At 46.6% G+C, this 21,156-nt stretch overlaps 1 protein-coding gene across 2 annotated transcripts in view; it reads right to left on the bottom strand.

Annotated features, from left to right (window-relative positions):
• Window positions 1-21,156, bottom strand: part of LOC119433579 (microtubule-associated serine/threonine-protein kinase 3-like) — a 285,069-nt gene that overhangs the window by 228,117 nt on the left and 35,796 nt on the right. For both annotated transcript variants that reach the window (XM_037700825.2, XM_037700827.2), the window contains exon 2: window positions 7,571-8,012. In XM_037700825.2, the coding sequence (XP_037556753.1) occupies window positions 7,571-7,816 (246 nt within the window). In that variant the 5' untranslated portion in view covers window positions 7,817-8,012. The remainder of the gene's footprint in view (window positions 1-7,570; window positions 8,013-21,156) is intronic.

The raw sequence follows: 21,156 nt of genomic DNA, 5'->3' as shown, positions 1-21,156 counted from the left end.
TTCATAGTCAACGCCGTGCGGCCACAGGTCATAATATATATATATATATATATATATATATATATATATATATATATATCAGTAAGTTTTTTGCTCGGAACATCAGTACACTTTTTATGCTGGCAAAAGAAGTGATTTAAACGAAGTTCTCGCCGGCACTGATCCAGTGCTTATTATTATGTTAGTTCAAGAATGTGGCATCTTTGCTGTAGTGACACGAATACAATGACTTCTAAAATTCCTGGCGCGGTGCGTGGTTTGAAAAACTAATTAAGGGCACATACGTCGAATCTCGAACACCACAACTATTAAAAAAAAAGGCGGCTTGTTGCAACCCTCAAAACAGACTTGGAAGGGCCTCACGTGACATCCGGTATCTGAAGTTTGAAAGTAAGAAAAAAAAACTATAAAAAGGCACATCTCGATCGATGCGCGTGCGCAGTAAAGGCTGATAGCGCATTAGAATGATACAGCATTGAAAGAATAGTAGATTTCGTAGAAGTTCATAAAAAAAGGTAGAAAAAAAACTAATTTCGCTGTCGTTTTGCTGGAATACGTCAAAACTCCGTAGATTCCGTAGATCGCTGAATGACAGAATATTTGAAGAAGAAAAAAAAATCAGCGGCTGTGGCGGCACCGGTTATAGATATCCGGAAAAGCTAAGACTATCCGTCATTTGGAAGACGCGATACGCAGGTGTCGCGACACTGCACGGATATTTGCGGACACGGAGCCCAGTGCATGCCGACGGCTTGCAGCCCAAGCAAAACGCAGTGGCGGAAGTTGGGAGGCTGCGAAGCCAGGAAAGTTTGGAGAGGGCGTTGAGCTATATGGCATTGAAATGCGCTGCTCATTGCGAGCTCGCTTGCGGTGCTTCCGGTGGCCGCCGATTTCGCCGGAAGAATCGCACGCGTGCACGGCCAGGCACTCGCATAACTGCTTCATTATAAGACTTGTTGGGGGGCTACTGTCATTATGCTTCATTAATGCTTCATTCGGCTACGGTTTGTTTTTTCGTCTAGCATAGCTTATAGCACAACGTCGCGGCCACATAGAAACACAAAACATACAATGACGAGCGCTTTTTTTTTTTTTTGCCCGCAACATGTTAGGATGCAAGACAAGTGTTTATTTATTTATGCTACCTACAGAGGGGCGTGGTGAAATTGGAAGCCTGTAACAATGAAATACGACAAATAAAGCAAACAATGTAACATATTCGCGATTCCTAATTGAACAATGTTTGCTCATGGCTTGACGGAAGATTTTGTTATAAGCAATGGCGGAACAACAATCAGCCCATATAGAGAAATTCTCTAAAGCAATATACTCAAAATTCGTATTGTAAGCAAACACCAGACCAGTTTACATCGGTATATTATCATTTCAAAAAAAAAAGAAAAGTCCATATCCGTTTACTTAGCGGGAAAGGGGTTGCCTGCTAGCGAAGAAAATGAAGGTTTGAATTCTCCACCTTGAATTTCTCGCCAACACCGCAACGTCGGTACGTCATTGTGACGTCACAGATTTCAATGTGTAACTTCACGCGCGCGTTTGGGTCGCTTTCGTGCATTATGTCTTTGATTCGTAGAGGACGCAGTCTATTCTCAGTTCATCAGTAAGGAATTAACAGTACGGTCCTCCGCAGACACCGACAGAATCTATGACGTCACAGATAGCTGGTGCGGGGACTGCAATATGGCGTCGCCAGCGTCTTCCGTTTTCTTGCGTCTTTTCTACGTACGCCTCCTCTCACGGTAAGAATTACCTTCTTTTTTTTTAATTTATTTTGTGTTTCTTCTATTGCAGAAGGGGCATTTCAGGAGTGTAGTTGAACTTTGTGTTCCAGCTTCTTCAATGGCAAAGAAATTTCGAAAAACTGATGAACAAGGGAGATTCTTTTAAAATCTGCATTCGCTTTGCCGTTCTTTTCTTGAAAATATGACACCGAGAATGCCTGTAGCGCTCCTTACCGCTCTTGTCAAAAAAAAAGGGGGGAAAAAAAAAGCCCAAGCGATGGTCCCCCTTCGAGTAACGAAATCCAATCTCGAAGGCTACGCTTTTGCTGGCATGCATGCGCCAAACAGCATGCAGAGCCAGAAACACGTCACGGACGCCATGTTTTGAACGTCAGCTAAGTCGCAAATCCGCCTGAAAGTCTGCGGGACAATGTTTATTGGCAAACTTGTGTATTACCCGTCATTCGCACGCTCACTGGCGCTTAACTCTGAGACTCACAGCTCCCTGTACAGACACTAACGTCAGAGTTCAGTCTAGTAAATTTGTAAGAAACTCCATGGCGAACGTCCTTCTGCAACAAGCAGGCGCAGCAGACGCCCCACGGCGTTTGGGAGCGAAACCTCGTATAGCTTCGCCGTTGCACGTCGTTTTGGACGAGATAAAGTATGCACACAGAGGCGCCCATCTGCAGAACGCTTTCCAATAGCTCGTTCCAGTTCGTCGGCCAAAAAGAAACGAGCATTTGCGCGATCATTAAAGCGCCGAGCTCCACATCAGGATCTTGCGCTTCTGGTTTTCAGTGCTTTCATTTTGCATGAGGCGGGCCATATACTGACGAGAGCTCCGTGGACACTACTGGCGGCACGTTTCGCTTATGGCAACGTTCTTTTTCTACATTTGTTCTGTTTTGAAGCTATAGGCCGTATGAAGTCTTTTGTGGCTTTTCCGCGCTTCGGTTCGAGGGGAGACTAAAACAAAAATAATTCAAAAAGCACACAGCTCAAAAGATACGAAGAGAGTTCTATACATAGAAGGGAATAATATATTTGAACGATGGCTCGATGCCCACTTGGGAAAGTGAGTAAATGAAAGAGAGATGGCGCGCAAAGTGTGGCTCACGTACAAAATCTTCACATGCCGCTCTTGTATACACCCCCGTCTCTTGCCCCTTTCTTACGATAACCCACAACACCGAAGTCCCATAGCGAGTTAGGCGCATCTTTAGCGATAAGCCACGGCCGGACCTAAGTCGAAGTAACAGTGCATGCTCAAGCGACTTGGCATATAAATTTTTTTCGACGCCCTCATGCATACCTGCGAACTTTAAAATTCCTAAAATTCCAGCGGACACGACGCCGAGGAGGGAGGAAGGGGATGGATCGCACGAATTTCCTTTTAAGGCTTGCCCGAAGCGCAGGCATTCTTGCAGGATACTTACGAACGTTCTTAAGAATAATTTAGCTTTAGACGCAGCACACCGGCAGCATCAATCACGCAGAAGGAAATACTGGCAATCAATACGCTGCTTTTAGATCACCGTTCATAGATATGAATATATATTTCGCCTCCTTCGGGAACTTGACTGTATAAACTCGCTCGACTCAGATTCCCCTGCGGCATCGGCCTTCTGCCCATCAGAAGATTCCAGCGGCTACGGTGATCGACGAGCGAACCGTTTTCGCGAACACAATTTATTTCTCGCAAAACCCGACAGAACTGCTCGTGAAATCGTAAAATGGAGCCCAAATTCGTAAACTATGAGGAAAATTCGGGAAATATGGCAATTTGGTAGGCACGACTTGTAATGCGCTGGACGGTGGAAGGAGAAAAGTGCGTGGACGCGAGCGCAACCCGCACCAAAAATTAATTTAGACAATTTGTAGAAAGTACACAGACTGCTTGTCCTGTGAAGTCTACGTAATAGGGTGTTCAAGCTAACTTTAGACAAGCTGATGAAGTAAAAAAAAAGATACATTGAAAGAACACGGTGCAAGACACGATTTTAAGACCGATTTTAAGTTAGGTCGCCAGAGGTCTAACGACCAAACACTATAGGTCTTATATTTGTATCTCGCACAGTTTTTTTTTTACCTTTTTTTTTTTTCGTTGAACAGCTCGGCTAAAGTTAGTTGGGAAGCCCGGCCCTGTATAGATAGCTCACACAAACAGCCCGTAGACTATAACAGCCAGAGGTCAACACACTTCTCTAGAACGCGCGAAGCACTCTCTCAGGACTGCACTCGCGATATCTGACGGTGGCGTGCGGCACAAAATCGTCTGCATGTGAGGTTGCGTGACTACATTTACAGTTTCCATTGACTTTTCTCGACCTGGTGGTCGGCTTAAGCTTTGGTAGCTGCTTTGGCCCTCAGGAGTGTGCTGTAGACATGTGTGTTGACCTCTGTACCTTTCGTCGACTAGTGAGTAAAGACTCTCCAAACAGCGCCATGCCTTTGTCTACGAACTTTCAAAACTTCGTCGCAAGATACCCGATTTTTTTAGAGCTGCTTCACGACGCCCGTATGACACCATCATATTTTACAGTGTTTATTTCGACTCATATTCGAAAGAATACAAAAACGCTCGCCTACCGATTTTTCAGAAGCCGATTTCCGGAACCGCTCGTCTATTCCGACTTACCAGCGGGAGTACCACTATCTAATACAGTCAACACATGACGGCAACCAAAATTTCCGACACCTTTTCGTAAATATTTCATAAAATCTTTATGAAAATTTTCTTTCACGAAAATTTTGTCCCTGGAGAAGATCATTCTTGCTCTGACTGCAGAGCATTGTGGCTATACACAACCTTCCTACAGAACAAAGACTGTGATTTTTTATTACAGTTAATATCTTGATTATATTAAGCAAATTGTTACCATTTATCATCAAACTTTAGTATTTTTGGCTGTGGACAGCAATAGACGAAAAAAAAAAAGCTCTACTAATTCTACCCATACACAGTACATAGACCTCAAAAGGCCAGAAGGACCAGTATAACGAATACAAAGCTGTCTACAAAACGTCTTCGTTAGAAGTACGTCTAAGGACGCCTTGTAAGTGTTTTTAAGCGTCTATAGACAATCTGTAAAATTTCTATACACAAAAGTAGTGTATCTCGCTCTCCGACTTCGCAATTAACTTTTGCCTCTTTCAGCGGCAAAGATGGGGCAGAAAATTAAAAAAAAATGAAGAAAAAAAAAAAGACGGCTGGAAGTCGAGGGCTTTAAGACTTGTAAAGGTCAAGCAATAGTGCAGAATCTCTCGACAGAAACCAAATAAAAAAAAATATTGTTAAGGGCTGGTCGCTTGAAGACCGAACCATCAAAGTAAACTTTCCCGCACGTTCCCGTCAAATAGAAGTTGGAAGAGATTTTCTTTTTGTATTTTGTACACATTTATTTTATTACTCGTTCAACTGCAGTGGCTGCATGTTCGCAGTGGTGAGAACGAGCGATAAGTCGGATAAATTAGAGGTGCCTACTTTCCCATCCAATTAGCGCCGTGCGGTTAAGCGGAATCGTAAGCGCGGGGGCAAACTCCCATTTCGTCATTACTTAAATACCACGTAAGACGCAGAAATGCTTTCATTAGCAAACTTGCTGGACCGCTTTCCACGAAACGTGGGGCAGTATACTTGAACAGAAAAGTCAAATTCAACTGGACGGTAAACGCACGACGTGTTCTTTTCTCTCTGTCATTTGTTTCGTTTACATGCGGGGAATCTCGTCCACCGCATAGTCTATCTCGTATGCAATCGCTCTCCATGTTCGCAAGTTTCTCTACTGAAACCCCAAGTGCTCAAAGCTGGGAGTAATGCACGCTGCTACACATTTACCGCACTCTTTTATATATCTTACTTGTTTGCAAGACTTTAATACATGCCAGAAGGGCAATTTTACAGAATACAAGACTGTCTACAAGACGTTTCCTCTAAACGTCAGTAAGACGTTTTGTCTATTACCCTAATTATCACATTTATTCTTTGGTTATCATTTTCAGTCTTACGTACTCTGTCTATGCATCCTATTCTATCTATATACGAGGTCTGTTAGAAAAGTATTCAACCTTTCGGCGAAGAAAATAAACTGGCATAAGTGGAGCGTTGGAAACCCAATCACTCTCAAAGTAGTCTCCTTGGGACTCCACACACTTCTCCCAGCGGTGCTGCCATTGTTGGAAGCATTCCGAGAAGACCTCTTTCGGAAGGGAGTTTAGCTCAGCTGTCGTTGCAGCCATAATGTCCCCTCTTGTCTGAAATCGCGCTCCTTTCAATGGCCTCTTGATTTTGGGAAACAGCCAGAAGTCGCAGGGGGCCATATCGGGAGAGTAAGAAGCCTGTTAAACTACAGGAGTCTGGTTTTTCGCCAGAAAAGTCTGAATCAAGAGCGAGGAATGTGCAGGCGCTGATGGATGGGCCAATTTCCTGTTGACCACTACTCTGGTCTCTTGCCCCCAACAGCATCACGTAGGTGACGGAGGACATCCCTGTAGTACTCTTTGGTGATTGTTTGGCCCTGTGGTACATACTCGCGGTGTACCACACCGCGGGAGTCAAAGAAAGCAGTCAGCATCACTTTGACGTTGCTGCGCACTTGGCGGACCTTCTTTCGTCTTGGTGACGTGGAACGCTTCCACTGTGACGACTGGGATTTGGTTTCCGGGTCGTACCCGTACACCCAAGATTCGTCACCAGTGATTATGGTGTCCATGAAGTCGGGGTCACTGTTTGTGCAATCCAGCATGTCCTTTGAGACTTCAACACGAAGTTGCTTTAGCTCCACCGTGAGCAGCTTCGGCACGAATTTCGCCGCAACTCTCTTCATGGCCAAATCTTCGGTCATAATGGAATGTGCAGAAAAACTGCTGATGCCCCACCTCTTCCGCAATTTCTCGGATAGTCACACGACGGTCCCGCATCACCACAGCGTTCACTTCGGCAATGGCCTGGTCATTTCGGCATGTTGATGGCCGACCGGAGCGTGGCTCACTCTCCACCGATTTGCGGCCGTCTTTAAACCGGTTGTACTACTCCTTAATCTGTGTGCTGCTCATAGCATCGTCACCGAAAGCCGTCTGAATCTTCCGAATGGTTTCCACTTGGCAGTCGGCCGGGTTTGTGACAAAATTTGATGCAGTAGCGCTGCTCCAGTCGCTCCGTCATTTTCCTTGCAATAAAAAAAAACCGACGAGAGCACTGCGCACTACCTCACTCAAACGGTGCGTTCCAGCGACTGACGCTATCGGCAGGCGGGAAAAATTCAAGGTCGGCGGATGCGTGAGGTGTTCGGAAACAAAAAAAAGTAAGGTCGGATACTTTTCTAACAGAACTCGTACAACACTTAACTGCTCTGCTACTGCTGCTTTGAATTGTTATCAATCATAATTAATTTCATACACAGGGGGTGCAGATATAGTCTTTGACTGTGGAACCTCTTCGGCATACAACGGCGTGCCTCATAATCAGAACTCTTTTTGGCCCGTAAAACCCCAGAAAGAAGAAAGAAGGCATGCTGAGCACGTGTAACGTTATCGCACCTTTAATAACAAATACTGATTCGATTGTTTTATCGTTAGTATTATTATTTCCCCTTATGCCGTCCGCTTCACTGCTCTAACACACCATCGGCTACAGGTGTGCGTGCCATTGTTATAGGGAGCGCGACAACCGCCGACACTAGCGTCGTATAACTTAACGTTCCTTCACCACAACGTCACCCTATTGTCCCGGCGGTGCCACTGCACGGGGGGGCGGCAGCGTATTTCCAACCGCCAAGGACGCACAGGCGCGTACGCGGGAACGCGTCAGACATCCGCCCACCACTCACCACGAAGTCGGCCGCCCGGCATCCGCTCGCCCGCCGAGGTCTGGACACGTGCTGGTCCGAGATGACAGGCACGTCGATGCTGGCTCTTCGCCGCTGCAGCTGCTGAGGCTGGAGCTGGAGCTGCACGGGTTGCGGATCCGGCTGGTGCCGACGCTTAGAAGGAGGCTCGGGTCGTTCCTGCTGCTGCTGCTGCTGCTGCTCGTGGTTCGGACCCTGGTGGCCCCCGCCGCCGGCGGCTGTGGCCATTGTGCTGGCGGCACGACTGAGCGCCCTTGTCGTCGAACTTGCGCCTGCCGCCGGCCGTGCAGGTGTGCGGAACCGAACGCGACGGCCTCAGAAGTGAGGAGACGCTCGGTTCAAGAAGCGCCGGGTCTTAGCGCGGCCTCCTCCGGATGCATGGCGACTTCGACGCGCTGCAGGCGAGGCCTCGTCACGACGCGACCTGCGCACACGGGAGAAGGGGAAGAGGGAAAGAGAGAGGGGGTGTCACATTCAGGTGTGTATATATAGTTTAAACCCCGCGATGCCCAAACACAGTTCCACATCAAAGGGGAAAAAAAAAAACACTGCATATCCACGGGGTGAATGATGATGAGTGGGCGAAGCTCCGGAGGGAATCATCGGTAAACCGTGAATCTTCCGTGTAATTCGCCCAGTCTCGCCGCACTAAATCGAACGATTGACTTCCACCAATGACACGCGCCATATGTGACGTCATTCCTATTTTATAACAGCGCCCTTCATTATAATTGCACCATCTCCCGCTTAAGGGGACGCTAGCACAAACGCGTTAGAAACGTGCAGTACTCTCTAGTAAGGGGGAGAGGCCACAGCGTCTTACGCAGCCGTTTACACATGCCGGAACGTGCACCGCGTTTGCCGACGCCATCACATGACTGCTGAGAGACTATAACCCCCGTATTCATAAACGCTCCTTGACTTGAACTTGACTTGCCACCGCCTTGGGCAGCGCGTTCGCAACGCGTTGAAGGCGGTGGCAAGTCAAGTTCAAGTCGAGGAGCGTTTATGAATACGGGGGTAAGGCGGAGAGGCCACAGCGTCTTACACCAGCTTCTTACACAGGCCGTAACGCGCTAGCATAAACGCGTTAGAAACGCGCAGTCTTTCGTTAATGTTGGGTATTTCTTGTCATCGTGGTGCGCGTGCCCATGTGCGCTTCGTGGCGTAGTGGCTAGCGCCACGCGTTCGGAAGCGAGGGGTCCCTGGTTCGATTCCGCGCTACGGACACAACTTTCGGAATTTTTTTTTCATAAAAGTAGACGTGGCTACCTACTACTACGACGACGACTACTACTACTACTACTACTACTACTACTACTACAGAGGAGGGACAGACCCAGACCCACACCCTAAGGAGCTTCGCCCCTAAAAGAAATTAGAACAGCACGAGGTCGCGGGATAAGATCCCGGCCACGGCGGCGGCATTTTGATGGGGGCAGAATGCAGAACACACCCGTGTACCTAGATTTAGGCGCACCTTACAGAACCCCAGGTGGTCGAAATTAATCCGGAGTCCCCCCACTACGGCGTGCCTCATAATCAGAAAGTGGTTTAGGCACGTAACACCCCGTAAATCTTTTAAAGCATGAAATGCTTTTAGCTCCCGTTGTCGGCGACCTTCAAGTGACCTTGAGCCAAAAGCCAGAGCCGTTATCCGGGCACTAAAAACGAGAACATGCAAGCAAGTTGCGAGAGCAAAACGAGATCATCCGGGCAACCAGTCAAAACTTAACAAAATGCGGTCTCTGGCCCCCGACCCTTTGTACAGGGCCGCGTTACATACGCTAGTTACTCTCCAAACAAGTTACAAAAAAATATTGCTTCCAAGTTCTTCCTAATATTTTTTCACAATTATCACTCAAGCTGTAACTTCTAGTACGCTGAAGTTTTGTCATTTCCAATAGCGACGTTCAAAAGGCAGGTACAGGGGACCTAAGGCCACACATTTGTAGCCGACCACTTTGATGCGACAACAAAAAGTGCCGGCAGACGCTGAGCGCGTTGAAGTGTTGCTAGAAGAAATTGTAGCCGGTGAGCTTGTCAGGCGTATCCACAAGTTGGAATGAATTTCCAGAATGCACTATTGTTCCACTTACTTTTTTACCAAAATGCTGTTTTATACATTGAAGTACAGAAGTAATTGGAACGCCCATGCATTTCGTCCCACACTTTGGGAAGTAATATCTCGAAACTGGTGTCATCCTGGAAATTCATTCCAAGTGGATACAGGCTGACACGCTCACCGGCTACAATTCGTAAATTGCAATGTGTCGTAAAGTAATTAACTAAGAAGTTCATTAGTCAATTTTTGTTAATTAGTTGAACATGTGCTTCAATTTCTCGTGCTACTAATGCCCGCCTCTTCGAATAATCCAGCTCAACGATAAGGATTATGCTACCTGCCACAGGCGATTCCTAAAAATTCCGTAAAGCTTAATTTTTGACACCCGGTAGAGTGCGAGACAAGACGAACATAAAGGAAACCGGGGCGCTGTGCCAGCAAGCCAGAAAACAGGCAACAAAGACGAAGAGCTGACGCCGCCTCAGTTTCAGCACCAGCTCGCCGTGACGTCACGGATTACGTCAAATTTGGCGTCATGGATGAAGGCGTCTGCTCGGTTGGCTAGTTAAATGCTTATCGTTAATAATACATCGCATTCTGAAAGACCCAAATACTGAACTTTGGAAGTTTCGAGCACTACTACTGCACTGCTGCAAAAAAAAAAAAAAAAAAGAGAGAGAGAGATTCGTGACGTCACATTTACGTATCAACGCTAAGGCTTCGGCGCGAAATTTAAAAAGAAAGAAAAAAAAGTGTGGCCTTCATTTTTTTCTCTTGTAGTGATAAACCTCTCACAACGAAATCAACAAAAATAAACAAGTTTCTGATAGGATACTACATCGGTCTAAAACTGGAGTAGAGTTTCTCTTTAGGGTCCCTTTACAGGAAATTAAACTAAGAATAGGCAATTTAGTTACGCTCGATGTAAAGGCACGTAAACGATGGCATACAACTGAATGCAAGCAGGGCATGGGCAGATGCTTGGGTTTTCTATTTCTAAAACTCCATATGGTCTGCCTCGAGGCATTTTTCCAAACGGTTTGATGGAATACATTGGCAGCCACTTACTAACTCAAGATTTAATAAACAGAAGGTATCCCTTGCTATAATGACCAACAACATAGCGACACAAAGTCGAAGGCAAGTCCTCGTGTCGAAGCGACTCTGGGCTGTCTTCCCTTGGGCTACTGTTAAACACTGAATTTTCCTGCATTCGCGAGATGTACAATACCAAACCTTTTGTGAATGTGTCACTGGTATTGCTACACTAACAGGGGAAAAACAAAACGAACATTTCTGTGAAATGCAGAATCGACTATCACGTTGTTCGACATTGAAATTTTGCCTCCATATGTTTGTTTTGTCTTTTGTACTGAGTGTTCCAGCGGGGACTGCCTCAAATTACTGAACATAACTGCTTCAAGACAACGCGACATTTTTAGTTAACAAAAATTTATAGCAGCGGCAGGCATTATAATTACAGTACTCAATAATTTATGCTTCGTGAGAACTCGTAGACTAGCACCAGTTCTGAGATGCACATCCCCAAAATCAGTGATGGAATAGATTTCCGTTCCACAGGTGATACTCTGCCTTGTGTTCAAAGTGGTATACTCTGCTGACTGATACATTTGACACTATCAGAAGACAAGAGCGATGAAATATTCCCTTTTTGTTGCTAACTGCCTTGTAGTTGCAAAACTATGAATTCTTTATTACTATATGTTGTCTTCTCACAATAGACATTTTGAGAAGTCACTTTACACTGCCAGCAAGAGATATGGCTCATTTCGAAAAGTGGCTTGACATTACCAGCCAAGAGTGGAACGACTTACAAGAATTAGTTAGTTATTTTATTCTTTTTGCAACAGTCATGCGCCCCGCAATAAAGGTAACTCGATATACAGTGCAGGAGTCATCGCGTCTATTAATAATAGCTACCTGAATCCTTCAGCCGTGGCCATGTGACCCTTTCGCTTGAGCCGTCTGACTCAACGAGAATAGTTAACGGACTCCCTCAGTAGCAGTTTTCTGACACTGGAGTATCCTTTCAACCCACTTGAGAAAGTTCAGGGGTGGTATTCTGTAAGTGTCCACCTAGTGGACCGGTCCATTTCGTCAGCTTCTGAAGTTTTCATTGGCTGGGCTGAGGTTCACGTCAGGAAGAGACCGCCGCCCCCCGCCAATCAGCACTGCAGCAGCAGACGAAATGGACATGTCCACTAGGTGGGCACTTGCAGGATAGGGCTCCAGGAGACTATTAGAACAGAGTGTGCATGACTCTTGTGTAAGGAGTGAAGTAACCGCCTTTTATACAGCACAGAGAGTCTCAGGACTCGCCGAAAGAGAGTTCGGGTGTCGAGCTCGCCGAAATTGTGTCGTATACGTGACGAGTCCAGACTCTTCTAAATAAGTAAGGGATACTCTTTTTCTTTTCTTTCTTTTTTTTTTTTTCTTTTGTTTTCAGAGTGCATCTCTCAGCTCCTGAATGGCTCGCCGAGCGGCCACCCCCTCTTTGACTGGCTCAAAACGCTAACACGGCGGCGTGCTCTGACAATACGGCCAGAATTTGAGTATCCACTGCCGTCACCTCCACTCTCTGCGCCATCCAGATGCAATCTCACGCGGTGTCGCCTGCTATAATACTTGGTGCGTGCACACCTGCAACGATTTCGCTATACAAGAGCTTGCTATTCGGAAAGACGGGGGGAAAACGAAACTATAAGAAACGAGCGGCTGTAGCCCTGTACGCCTTTGTCTGTACACTTTCTTTCTTCAGTGCTTTTCTAACCCAAGCAAGATATTTCTGACAGCGCATTTCGATGCGTCCAAACCGAAGTTCCAAGTAAAGAGAAGGCCAGCGCAGAGAGTATTCGATTCCAATGCCGTCGAGCGTGAAGCCAGCGTTTTTCCAAATCGGTCCACACCATTTTCTTTCTTTCTTTCCTTCTTTCTTTCATTTTTCCCTCTTCCTTTCTTTCTTTCGAATTTCCGCCAGCAAAGCTAAGAAGAAGAGCTTTGCGACAACGATGGCTTCGGAGAGATTTTGTTCGATGTCTCCCTGAAGATGTTCTCGCTTGTTTTGCTGGTGATGTTTGCTTCTTTCTTTACATTTATTTTATTTTCTATCCCTTCACGTCAAGAGGTGGACACAGAGAGGCAGGAACGAAAAGAACACGGTTAAGAGCTTCACTGCACTTTTCATGAGTCCAGCACGCTCGGTAGAATCGTTTCCGAAATAGGCTCGGAGCTAGGTGGACGAGGCTCTTTCGAAAACCACAGCACTAAAGACAAAAAAAAAAAAGTAAGAAAATGAAAAGAAAGTGGCGCGGTACTCTTTACAGAGTTGGCGCGAACGGAGAAAGCCTGGTGTTGAAGCGAAGGTGTGACGGCCTCCGTTGCCGACATTGGCCAGATATTAGCTTGTCCCGTATACGTATTACGTTTACGGTGCACAGGGCTACCGTTGGCGTGTGTACGGCATTGGCAACGCTGGCAGCGGCATCGTGTGACGCTCTGTCCAGCCACAGCGTGTCAAAAATGATTTTGTTACGTGGTTGTTCTCGTCAAAAGAAAAAAAAAATTCGTCGGCCCTTCTACTTTGTTAAGATGGTTAACCAGCGAAGCTGACACGTGCGGCCCCGGTGTTAATCACTGGGTTAATACCGAGGGGTTCATTTAAGTATTTCTCAATTACGAGGTTACACACACGTTCAGCTGCGACGGAGAGAACGACGTCACTGACGGTACGCCCGCAGCCCGCCAATTGTCGCTTGCGTTCGGTGTCTCGGGTTTGCTCGGCGGCGTGGTTATCAGCATTCGCCCGCCCATTGTCGCTTGCGATTCTTCGAAATTAAATGGCTTCAAAATTAAATCTGTCCGTCACGTAAGACAATGAATGGCGCATACCCCCGTGAACGCGGCCTCCCCATTACGACGACAGAAGAGAGAGAGAGAGAGAGAAAACATTTATTTTGACCATCGAGGTCGTTGCTCTTGAGGTCGAGTGGGTGGTGCCATAATTCTAGGACTCCACTGGCCATGGCTGCTCGACGAACTTGCTGGACGAGAGCTTCTTGTCCCGCCAGGGCATCGCCGGTCAGCTGTACCTCCCACCGCTCAAGTGACGTGCTAAGTGTCTCTGAGTGTTCAGGTTTGCCCCCGCACGCCCACGAGATGTGAAAGAGTGTAGGGCGCTGGAATGATGAGCGGCAACGCAGCCAGCTGCAGTGGAAGAAGACGACGAACGCGAGAGCAGTGGCACGAGCGCGTGCGAGCACGAGAACGAGCGCAACTCGAGGGGCGCCAACGAGCCAGCTGCGACAGACAGACAGACAAAGAACTTTTATTCAGGTCCTGAGGAACTGCGTTTGGACGCCCCCTTTCAGGGGGAGTCGGTAGCAGTCGCGGGCCGCTCCCACGCAGGGACCGGAAGACCGTGGCCCTCCGCCCTCTCGCAGGCCCTCTGGACAGCCCGAAGTTGAACCGAGAGGTCGCCGCTTTTAAGGGCGTCCTCCCAGACCTCTTCGTTGTTGAACTCTGTGTCGCGTAACTCTGTGTGAGCCAGCTGCGAAAGAATACGACGACGCTCGAGCCAATGCTGATGATGATAGTTTTCTGTGGACAGGCGATTTCAGCATGTGTGAATTTTAAACATACGTGAAATTGTTATAGTGTACGTCTACGAGGGTTTTGCAAAAGGCCAACTCACAAAACTTTGATATAACGAGAGTGGTGCATATGTGTAAAAACATCATTTTTCCTTTTCCATCATTCAGTTTACGTAATTGTAATATGTTTTTTATTGCTGATTAACAAAGCTGTAAACTTCTTAATCAGATTCCAGATCTTTTTCTGTGATATTCAAAACGCTTTTCATTAAAAAAAGAACGTTGTTTATCAGTACTTTTATACTTTTTTTGACGATAAGACTGACGCGACATAAAAAAGTTTCCCGCCCATTGTAGTTGGACAAAACGCCACAATATGTCGCTGCCAACGTTGCTTCTGCCGTCCACATATATGATACATCCGGTAAAACGGTATTCCGCAACCACGCTTACCGTAACGCGTTTGCGGAAAGGTTCACACGATCATACAGAATACACAAGACTGTCCGCGTACTATTTTAGTTCCGAAACAACGGAAACATCCGACGGTGACGATAATTATTTCTGTTGGCATTCCCTTCGAAACGGGTCGGCGAGAAATAGTCAACCTGCTTGGTCTAATCAGGTGCTATATACACGCATATCAGTCTAGCATTTTGCTTATATCTCCTTGATATTTAAATCTTCATTAAACCATATATATCTCTATATTGTACAGTTACCTGTGTCTGTAACGACTCCTGTTCCATCAATCTCTTCCCTGCTTGTCTTTTTTTTTTTTCACCAATACTCTAAACGTATCTTGCTTATTTCAACTGCTGACCGGTTGATTGCTGCCATCCGCTTTGAATCATGGTGCTTCGGGAAGGCGGGTTTACGGTTCTTGCTGGGTGAATACCTTCGCGTTCCATGAGGATGTGCTGAGTCGTTTCCGGACTTTTGCTGCAGCCCACACATGCCTCATCATGTTGCGAATATTTGCGCCAGTAGCACAGCGCTGGCTACAACATCACGTGGCGCTTCGTTCAACCAGGACGGGTTAGAGACCAGTTTTGTGCTGCATTAAAAAAAAAATCTCGTCAAGAGAAGATTATATATATATATATATATATATATATATATATATATATATATGCGTTAGCGACTGTCGCTGTCCACGTCAGCAGATAAATAGAACGTGGTATAGCTGCAATTTTTAGTTTCGTTTCCTGCAGTTGATTCCACTTCAGACATCCTAACAGGAAGACGGATACTTCCTGTGAAGATGTCTCCCAACCTAACCTAACCTAAGAAGTGATCCAGGAGTGGCCGAGAAAGGAATGTCCCTGGAGCCAACGTGTCAGCTTTTCGAAACGTATAGCGACGTCTCCTGCTCGACAGCTGTTGATCCCTAGTTGGAGCCAGCGTCAAAATATGGCTTCGCCAGCGCTATGCGCCACAGGTGTCCCTACATTAGGTGAACAGTAATGCGTTCAAGGTCGGCGCAAAACTCTATAATTTTGCACGCTTTGACGCGTACGTATACGTTCACGACTGGTCGGAGGGGGATGGCGTATATTGGCAAACCATATCCCGCACAAGCGCGCTGCTTGAGCGGGGAATACTTCAAAGGCTATTATTATTATTATTATTATTATTATTATTATTATTATTATTATTATTATTATTATTATTATTATTTTATTATTATTATTATTATTATTATTATTATGCTAGCACAGTTCTAGAAACGCTGTCAGCCTTGACCAGCCGCCTCTTCCGGCGCTACACGGTGTCCTCCGAAAGTGATCGTCCGAGATTACCGACCTCGCGGTGGCACCACACATTTCATGCCAAGCAAAGATAAAAACGGATTCCGCGCTATCAGACCGAATAGAAAACTGACGAGCGGCAAAGGCCTCCCGACTTTTTTTTCTCTACTTACTTATTTACTTTTCTCTTTTCGGCCGTCCGACATAGCGGAAACCTAAGTCGCGGTCTCGGCGATAGCGGAGCCGCGCCCTGCGCTGTCTCCGATGTCGAGAACGCCAGCGCTCCGAGCCCCTAGCGCGGCCTCAAAGGCTGCCCGACTGGACGACGTTGCGCATAGCCTACACGCAAATCAATTTCCGAGAATAGATGACATTAAAGTCAGTGAGAAAGGCAGTGATTGAGAGAGTGAGATAGACAGTGATCGAGTAAGTCAATAGGAAGCTTTAGAAATAGAGGACCCAGCAGTTAGGGGGACGCTATCAACCATGCGTACAAAAGAATACAAAAGACGAAGAAACGAGCTTGCGATTTTGCTTACGCAAAACCGCTTGGGGACACTATTTCTAAAACGCCTTATAGTGACCGGTGTCTAAGTACCTTTAGATTGATTAAATTCTGCAGGGCTTTACACGTAAAAACCACGATCTGTTATGAGGGACGCCATAACGTGGGATATTTTTATTTTTTTACTCGAGATAAGAATTGTGAGATTAGTACGTATACACTTTCATCACGATTGCTTTCGATATCTGTGTGTGAAAAGCAATTTTTACGCGCAATGTTGCACTTCTATATTGGAGACATTACTAGCATTTAGCTACGAATCCAAACAGTTCCTGTTATTACAATGTACACTTTATGTCAAAAAAAGAAAAAGAACGTGGGAGGCCAAGCTCGCCCTCGGGGACCGAGAAAACCAACGACAACTCGTCGCCAGGGCCCAGAGGGTTCCTGCACTAAGGAACCTTCCAACCTCAGGGTGATACCGGGCCTCGCTCGGGACACTGTTTCGCCAATAAACGTTTCTTTCTCTCTCTCACCTGGGACTCTTTAACGTGCACCTAAATCTAAGTGCCCGACCGTTTTTGCATTTCGCCTTTATTAAAACATGGGATACCGCGACGGGCGACTGTGTATACGTAGGACAGCCCTACAATTACTTGAGTGAGTGAATGAGTGAATATGTGGGCGGGTGGGTAAATTAATGAAAGAAAGAGGGAATGAACACGTGGCTGGGTGGGTAAAAGTGAGTGAGTGAGTGAGTGAGTGAGTGAGTGAGTGAGTGAGTGAGTGAGTGAGTGAGTGAGTGATGTAGGCTCTTCGGCGGGAGATGCGTGCTGTGCACGCAATTGTAACGCCAACATTGTCGTCTAACTAACGCAAAGCAGTGCATGACGCACACGTTGAAGTCATGACGTCATCTTCACGTTGTAGCTTCGTCGCAGCACCATTGTGGAGTGTGAGCGCGTCGCCCCGCCTCCCTCGCTCCCATACCCCCACGGCCTTTCGCGCGACGGTCGCGTTTGCTTTCTGCCGTGCGTTCGCTATCCGTGATAGCGCGTGTCACCTGCGCGCTTTCACTCGCGCATACGGCGCGCGGCGACGATTTTATCGCCTTTGGACTTCATATGGAACCTCACGGCGACTTCGGCGACGGCAGAAATCTGGTTGAAGTGTCCATATAATTGCTATCGCAATAAAAAGATGAATTGTGCGGCATTTCATTTCTCGTATTAGCAAAGGAATTCGGCAGGAGGCCTTGCGACGAAAAGATTTGTCACAGCTATATGTAGCGCACGCTTATCACAATCGATAAAGAGATATTCTTAATAAAGGAACCGGTCGAGAATGCTTGAGCAAGAATAAACGTTGTGCAAGGTATAGCACGCAATGGACTGTATTATATACAACGGCATACCACCACCAAATATACAAAACGGAACACTACAGCGCCTTCCGTAGCGTGAGCTTTGTGGACGACCACTGCCCATACGGTGTCGGCCCTTTAGGGCCTGTGTCACGGCTTATAGGTTCTAAGTCTTACTTTATGCACATGACATGACGGAAAGAGTCGCGACATGACTCAAGATACACAGGAGGCTCACCCCAGTATAGTACAAAAACAGCGTATATAGAGAGGCAATTACGCCAACGGAGAAACTTCGAAGAAATATAGAAAAAGATTCCACCGTAGCAAAACAAGGATATGAAACAGACACGTAGAAGGATTGGCGATGGCACAAACGACGCTTCGAGAACGAGCGAAGGTTGCAAAAGTCACGGTCGGAAGGCGGAGATAACTACGGGTAGATAAGGAGCCGAAGTACGTACGACCCACCATGCACAAATAAAGTGGTCAGGGGGTGCCTAAATGCGATCCAATACTCAATTACTACGCGAACGAGAAAGAGCGTTAACAAGAAGAAGAAGAAAAGCAGATGAAAAGTCGGGAATGGAGACGGGAAAGGCCACATACTAGCCGCGAGAAGTCGCAGACGTAGACGAAAACAAACAAAAAGAAGTCATCGGGGCAGACCGAAATGTGTAGTACGCTCCAGCGGCTTCGGTTTTCCCGGGTCAAATGAGGCGAGCTGCGCAGACAAAAGCGACAACAACAGAAGCAGACGGAGGTTCTTTTCTTCAGGAGCAGACGGCACACTCAAATGTGACTCAAATGTACGGCGCTATGGCGCCGTTGCGCCATAGAATACCGCACGTACAGGATTTCAAGAAATGTGTGCACCGTTCGAGAAGCTACAGCACATGCAGATGCCGTTCTTTCCACAGCATGAGATAGACCCCCTAGCTTCGCAAACAAGCGCCGTGTATATACTTGAATGCGTAAATATACTACATATTTCACTGGAACCGAGATGCACTCAACTACGCGTCTCTTCGGTGTCGCCTGCTCCCGTTACGAAAAAACCAGACGACGCAGCAGCAGCAGCAGCAGACGAAACTGTTACTTGGAAACTCTATATTTAGTTATTGACGTCATATCTATAGGCTCACCCAGGCACAGGTTACGACCGGCTATATAGGAGAAATTGTTTATATTCAGATTTCATTTCGGCGGGGAGGCAACCATCGCTATAAGCAAAAAAATTTCAATCGACGTCGTGTTCCTGTTGCAGAGCAGCTCACTTATACCGGGACACATGAAGAACCACATCGCTTATATCGATCAGCCTCTTGCACCATTATAAAAGCTTTCGCAATTACTCTACGCAAGGGCAGGTAGCACATGATGCGGTAGTTGCGCACAGGAAGGAAGTTGTCGAATGCTGCAGCTTCCGAAATGAAATTTTTGAAGAGGTTTCTGAACGACATAAACTGATGAAATTCCGCTAAGGGAAAAAAAAAGAAAAAAAGAAAAGAAAAAGCTAACGACGCCCGGATCCGCTGTGGAATCGCCGAAGCCGCAAGCATGACTACGTGCATCGCGATTTGGAGCGCAACTTCGTGCATTTCAAGGACATCTCCGTTTTCGTAAGCGAGAGCGGTACTTCCTACGCAAAACGTGATCGTCAAACTCAACAAGCCGAATAAATGACCAAACTTTCAAAACTTGTTCCGGGCGTGTTCGGCGCATGATAATACCCACACAAGCACAGATGTGCAACACCATAAATATGAATGCTTTATTTCGCGCGGCTTATTTTCCACGATGTGGTCATTACTGATCGACAGAATTCCAGGTTGGCGCTCATGTCTACAGTCGCAGGACGGCGACATATAAAAATTTCAGCCAATCAAAAAAGCGACAAGAAGGTAGGTGTTCCCGTAGGTAATCTGTACACGTATTCAAAATGGTTGATAGAGCGATGTGGTCTTTTATGAGGACAGTAACGTTAAAGCAACCATTTGTTGCCTGCTACCTGTTTTCTATGTCATATTGCCGCTATTTTTAATACTCCTATTTGTACCGCAACGCCTGTGACGCCGACGGCATCGCTAGTCGTGACGCTTTCTTCAACCAAGGCGCGTTAGAAACCTTTTTACATTGGGCCATTGTACTCGCAGACGAAAAAAATAGTCAGGGAAACCTGCTCTTGGCTAATGTATGTCGCTGCCGACGTCATCGCACCAGCACAGGTAGAACATGATTCGCTGCAATTACGGTTATCTGTACTGTAGTGATCGTCACTGTCACAAGGTGGCACCACCAGCTCAGACGTGCACGTCTGCCTCTCCGGTGTTCCAGTGTCCTTGCATTCCATAAAGTGAAACCGTTTACGGATAGGCTTAAACTCTATAGTGCAACATTCAGAGAGAATACCGGGACGCGTATTACAGACGCAGAAATTAAGCGAGTAGCATTCACGGCGTTGCGCATATTTAGTGTATATGACAAGGATATACAGAAACGAGACCGTCGTAAAGAAAGGAGTCAAGCGTGCAAGGGCACCGCGTATATGCTGAACCGGATGCGCCAATGACGGCTTTTTGTACACTGTTATTTTCTCTCTCGACGCTTTCATGGCTCCATTTTTCGGTGAGTTTCGAAACGAGTGCGCAGCCGCCGTTGCGCAGTCGACGGGAGCGACCGTTACATGCGCGTCTATAGCGCAGCGACAGTTTCGTATATGATTTTGTTTTAAGAGGTCCGGCGCCTCAGTTTCGTAATCGCGTAACGGTGACCGACGCTAATGGACTTTCAGCTGGAAGCGCATTTTCTCTTCCGTAGCTGTACCGAACTTAGCGAATAAAGCCGAGGTAATCCTGTCAGGCAAAGCTCGGCTTTGCTCGGCGCTGATAGGCTTTCCCTGATTATGCGTACGTAAGAGCGCTTCTTTCGTTTAAAAAATAATAATCCTTATTCTGGAAGCTTAACGACGGCACAGGAAAAGAATCTCAAAGGTTGAAAAAGATAATGGAGTGAAAGACTTCGGCGCATGCGCATACAAGTGCTGGACCGAAAGTGTAGGTGTTCAATCATACTTGTTTGCGAAACACTTCTATTTGGTTGCGGTAGAGTAACACGTGGATTTTGTCCTGATAATTCGAACCTACATGCATTAGGTTTGGCGGCTGTTCGCCAGCCACGCCCAGCTTTAAAAATAATGACCTATGTCTGAAAACTAGGAAGTTCTCGAGTTAAGCTGTACTTTATCACCTGCAGCTGCGTAATTCAATATGGC

The sequence above is a fragment of the Dermacentor silvarum genome, chromosome 11 (assembly GCF_013339745.2).
Source record: "Dermacentor silvarum isolate Dsil-2018 chromosome 11, BIME_Dsil_1.4, whole genome shotgun sequence".
Taxonomy (NCBI): Eukaryota; Metazoa; Arthropoda; class Arachnida; order Ixodida; family Ixodidae; genus Dermacentor; species Dermacentor silvarum.
This window is presented reverse-complemented; position numbering and strand designations above follow the sequence as displayed.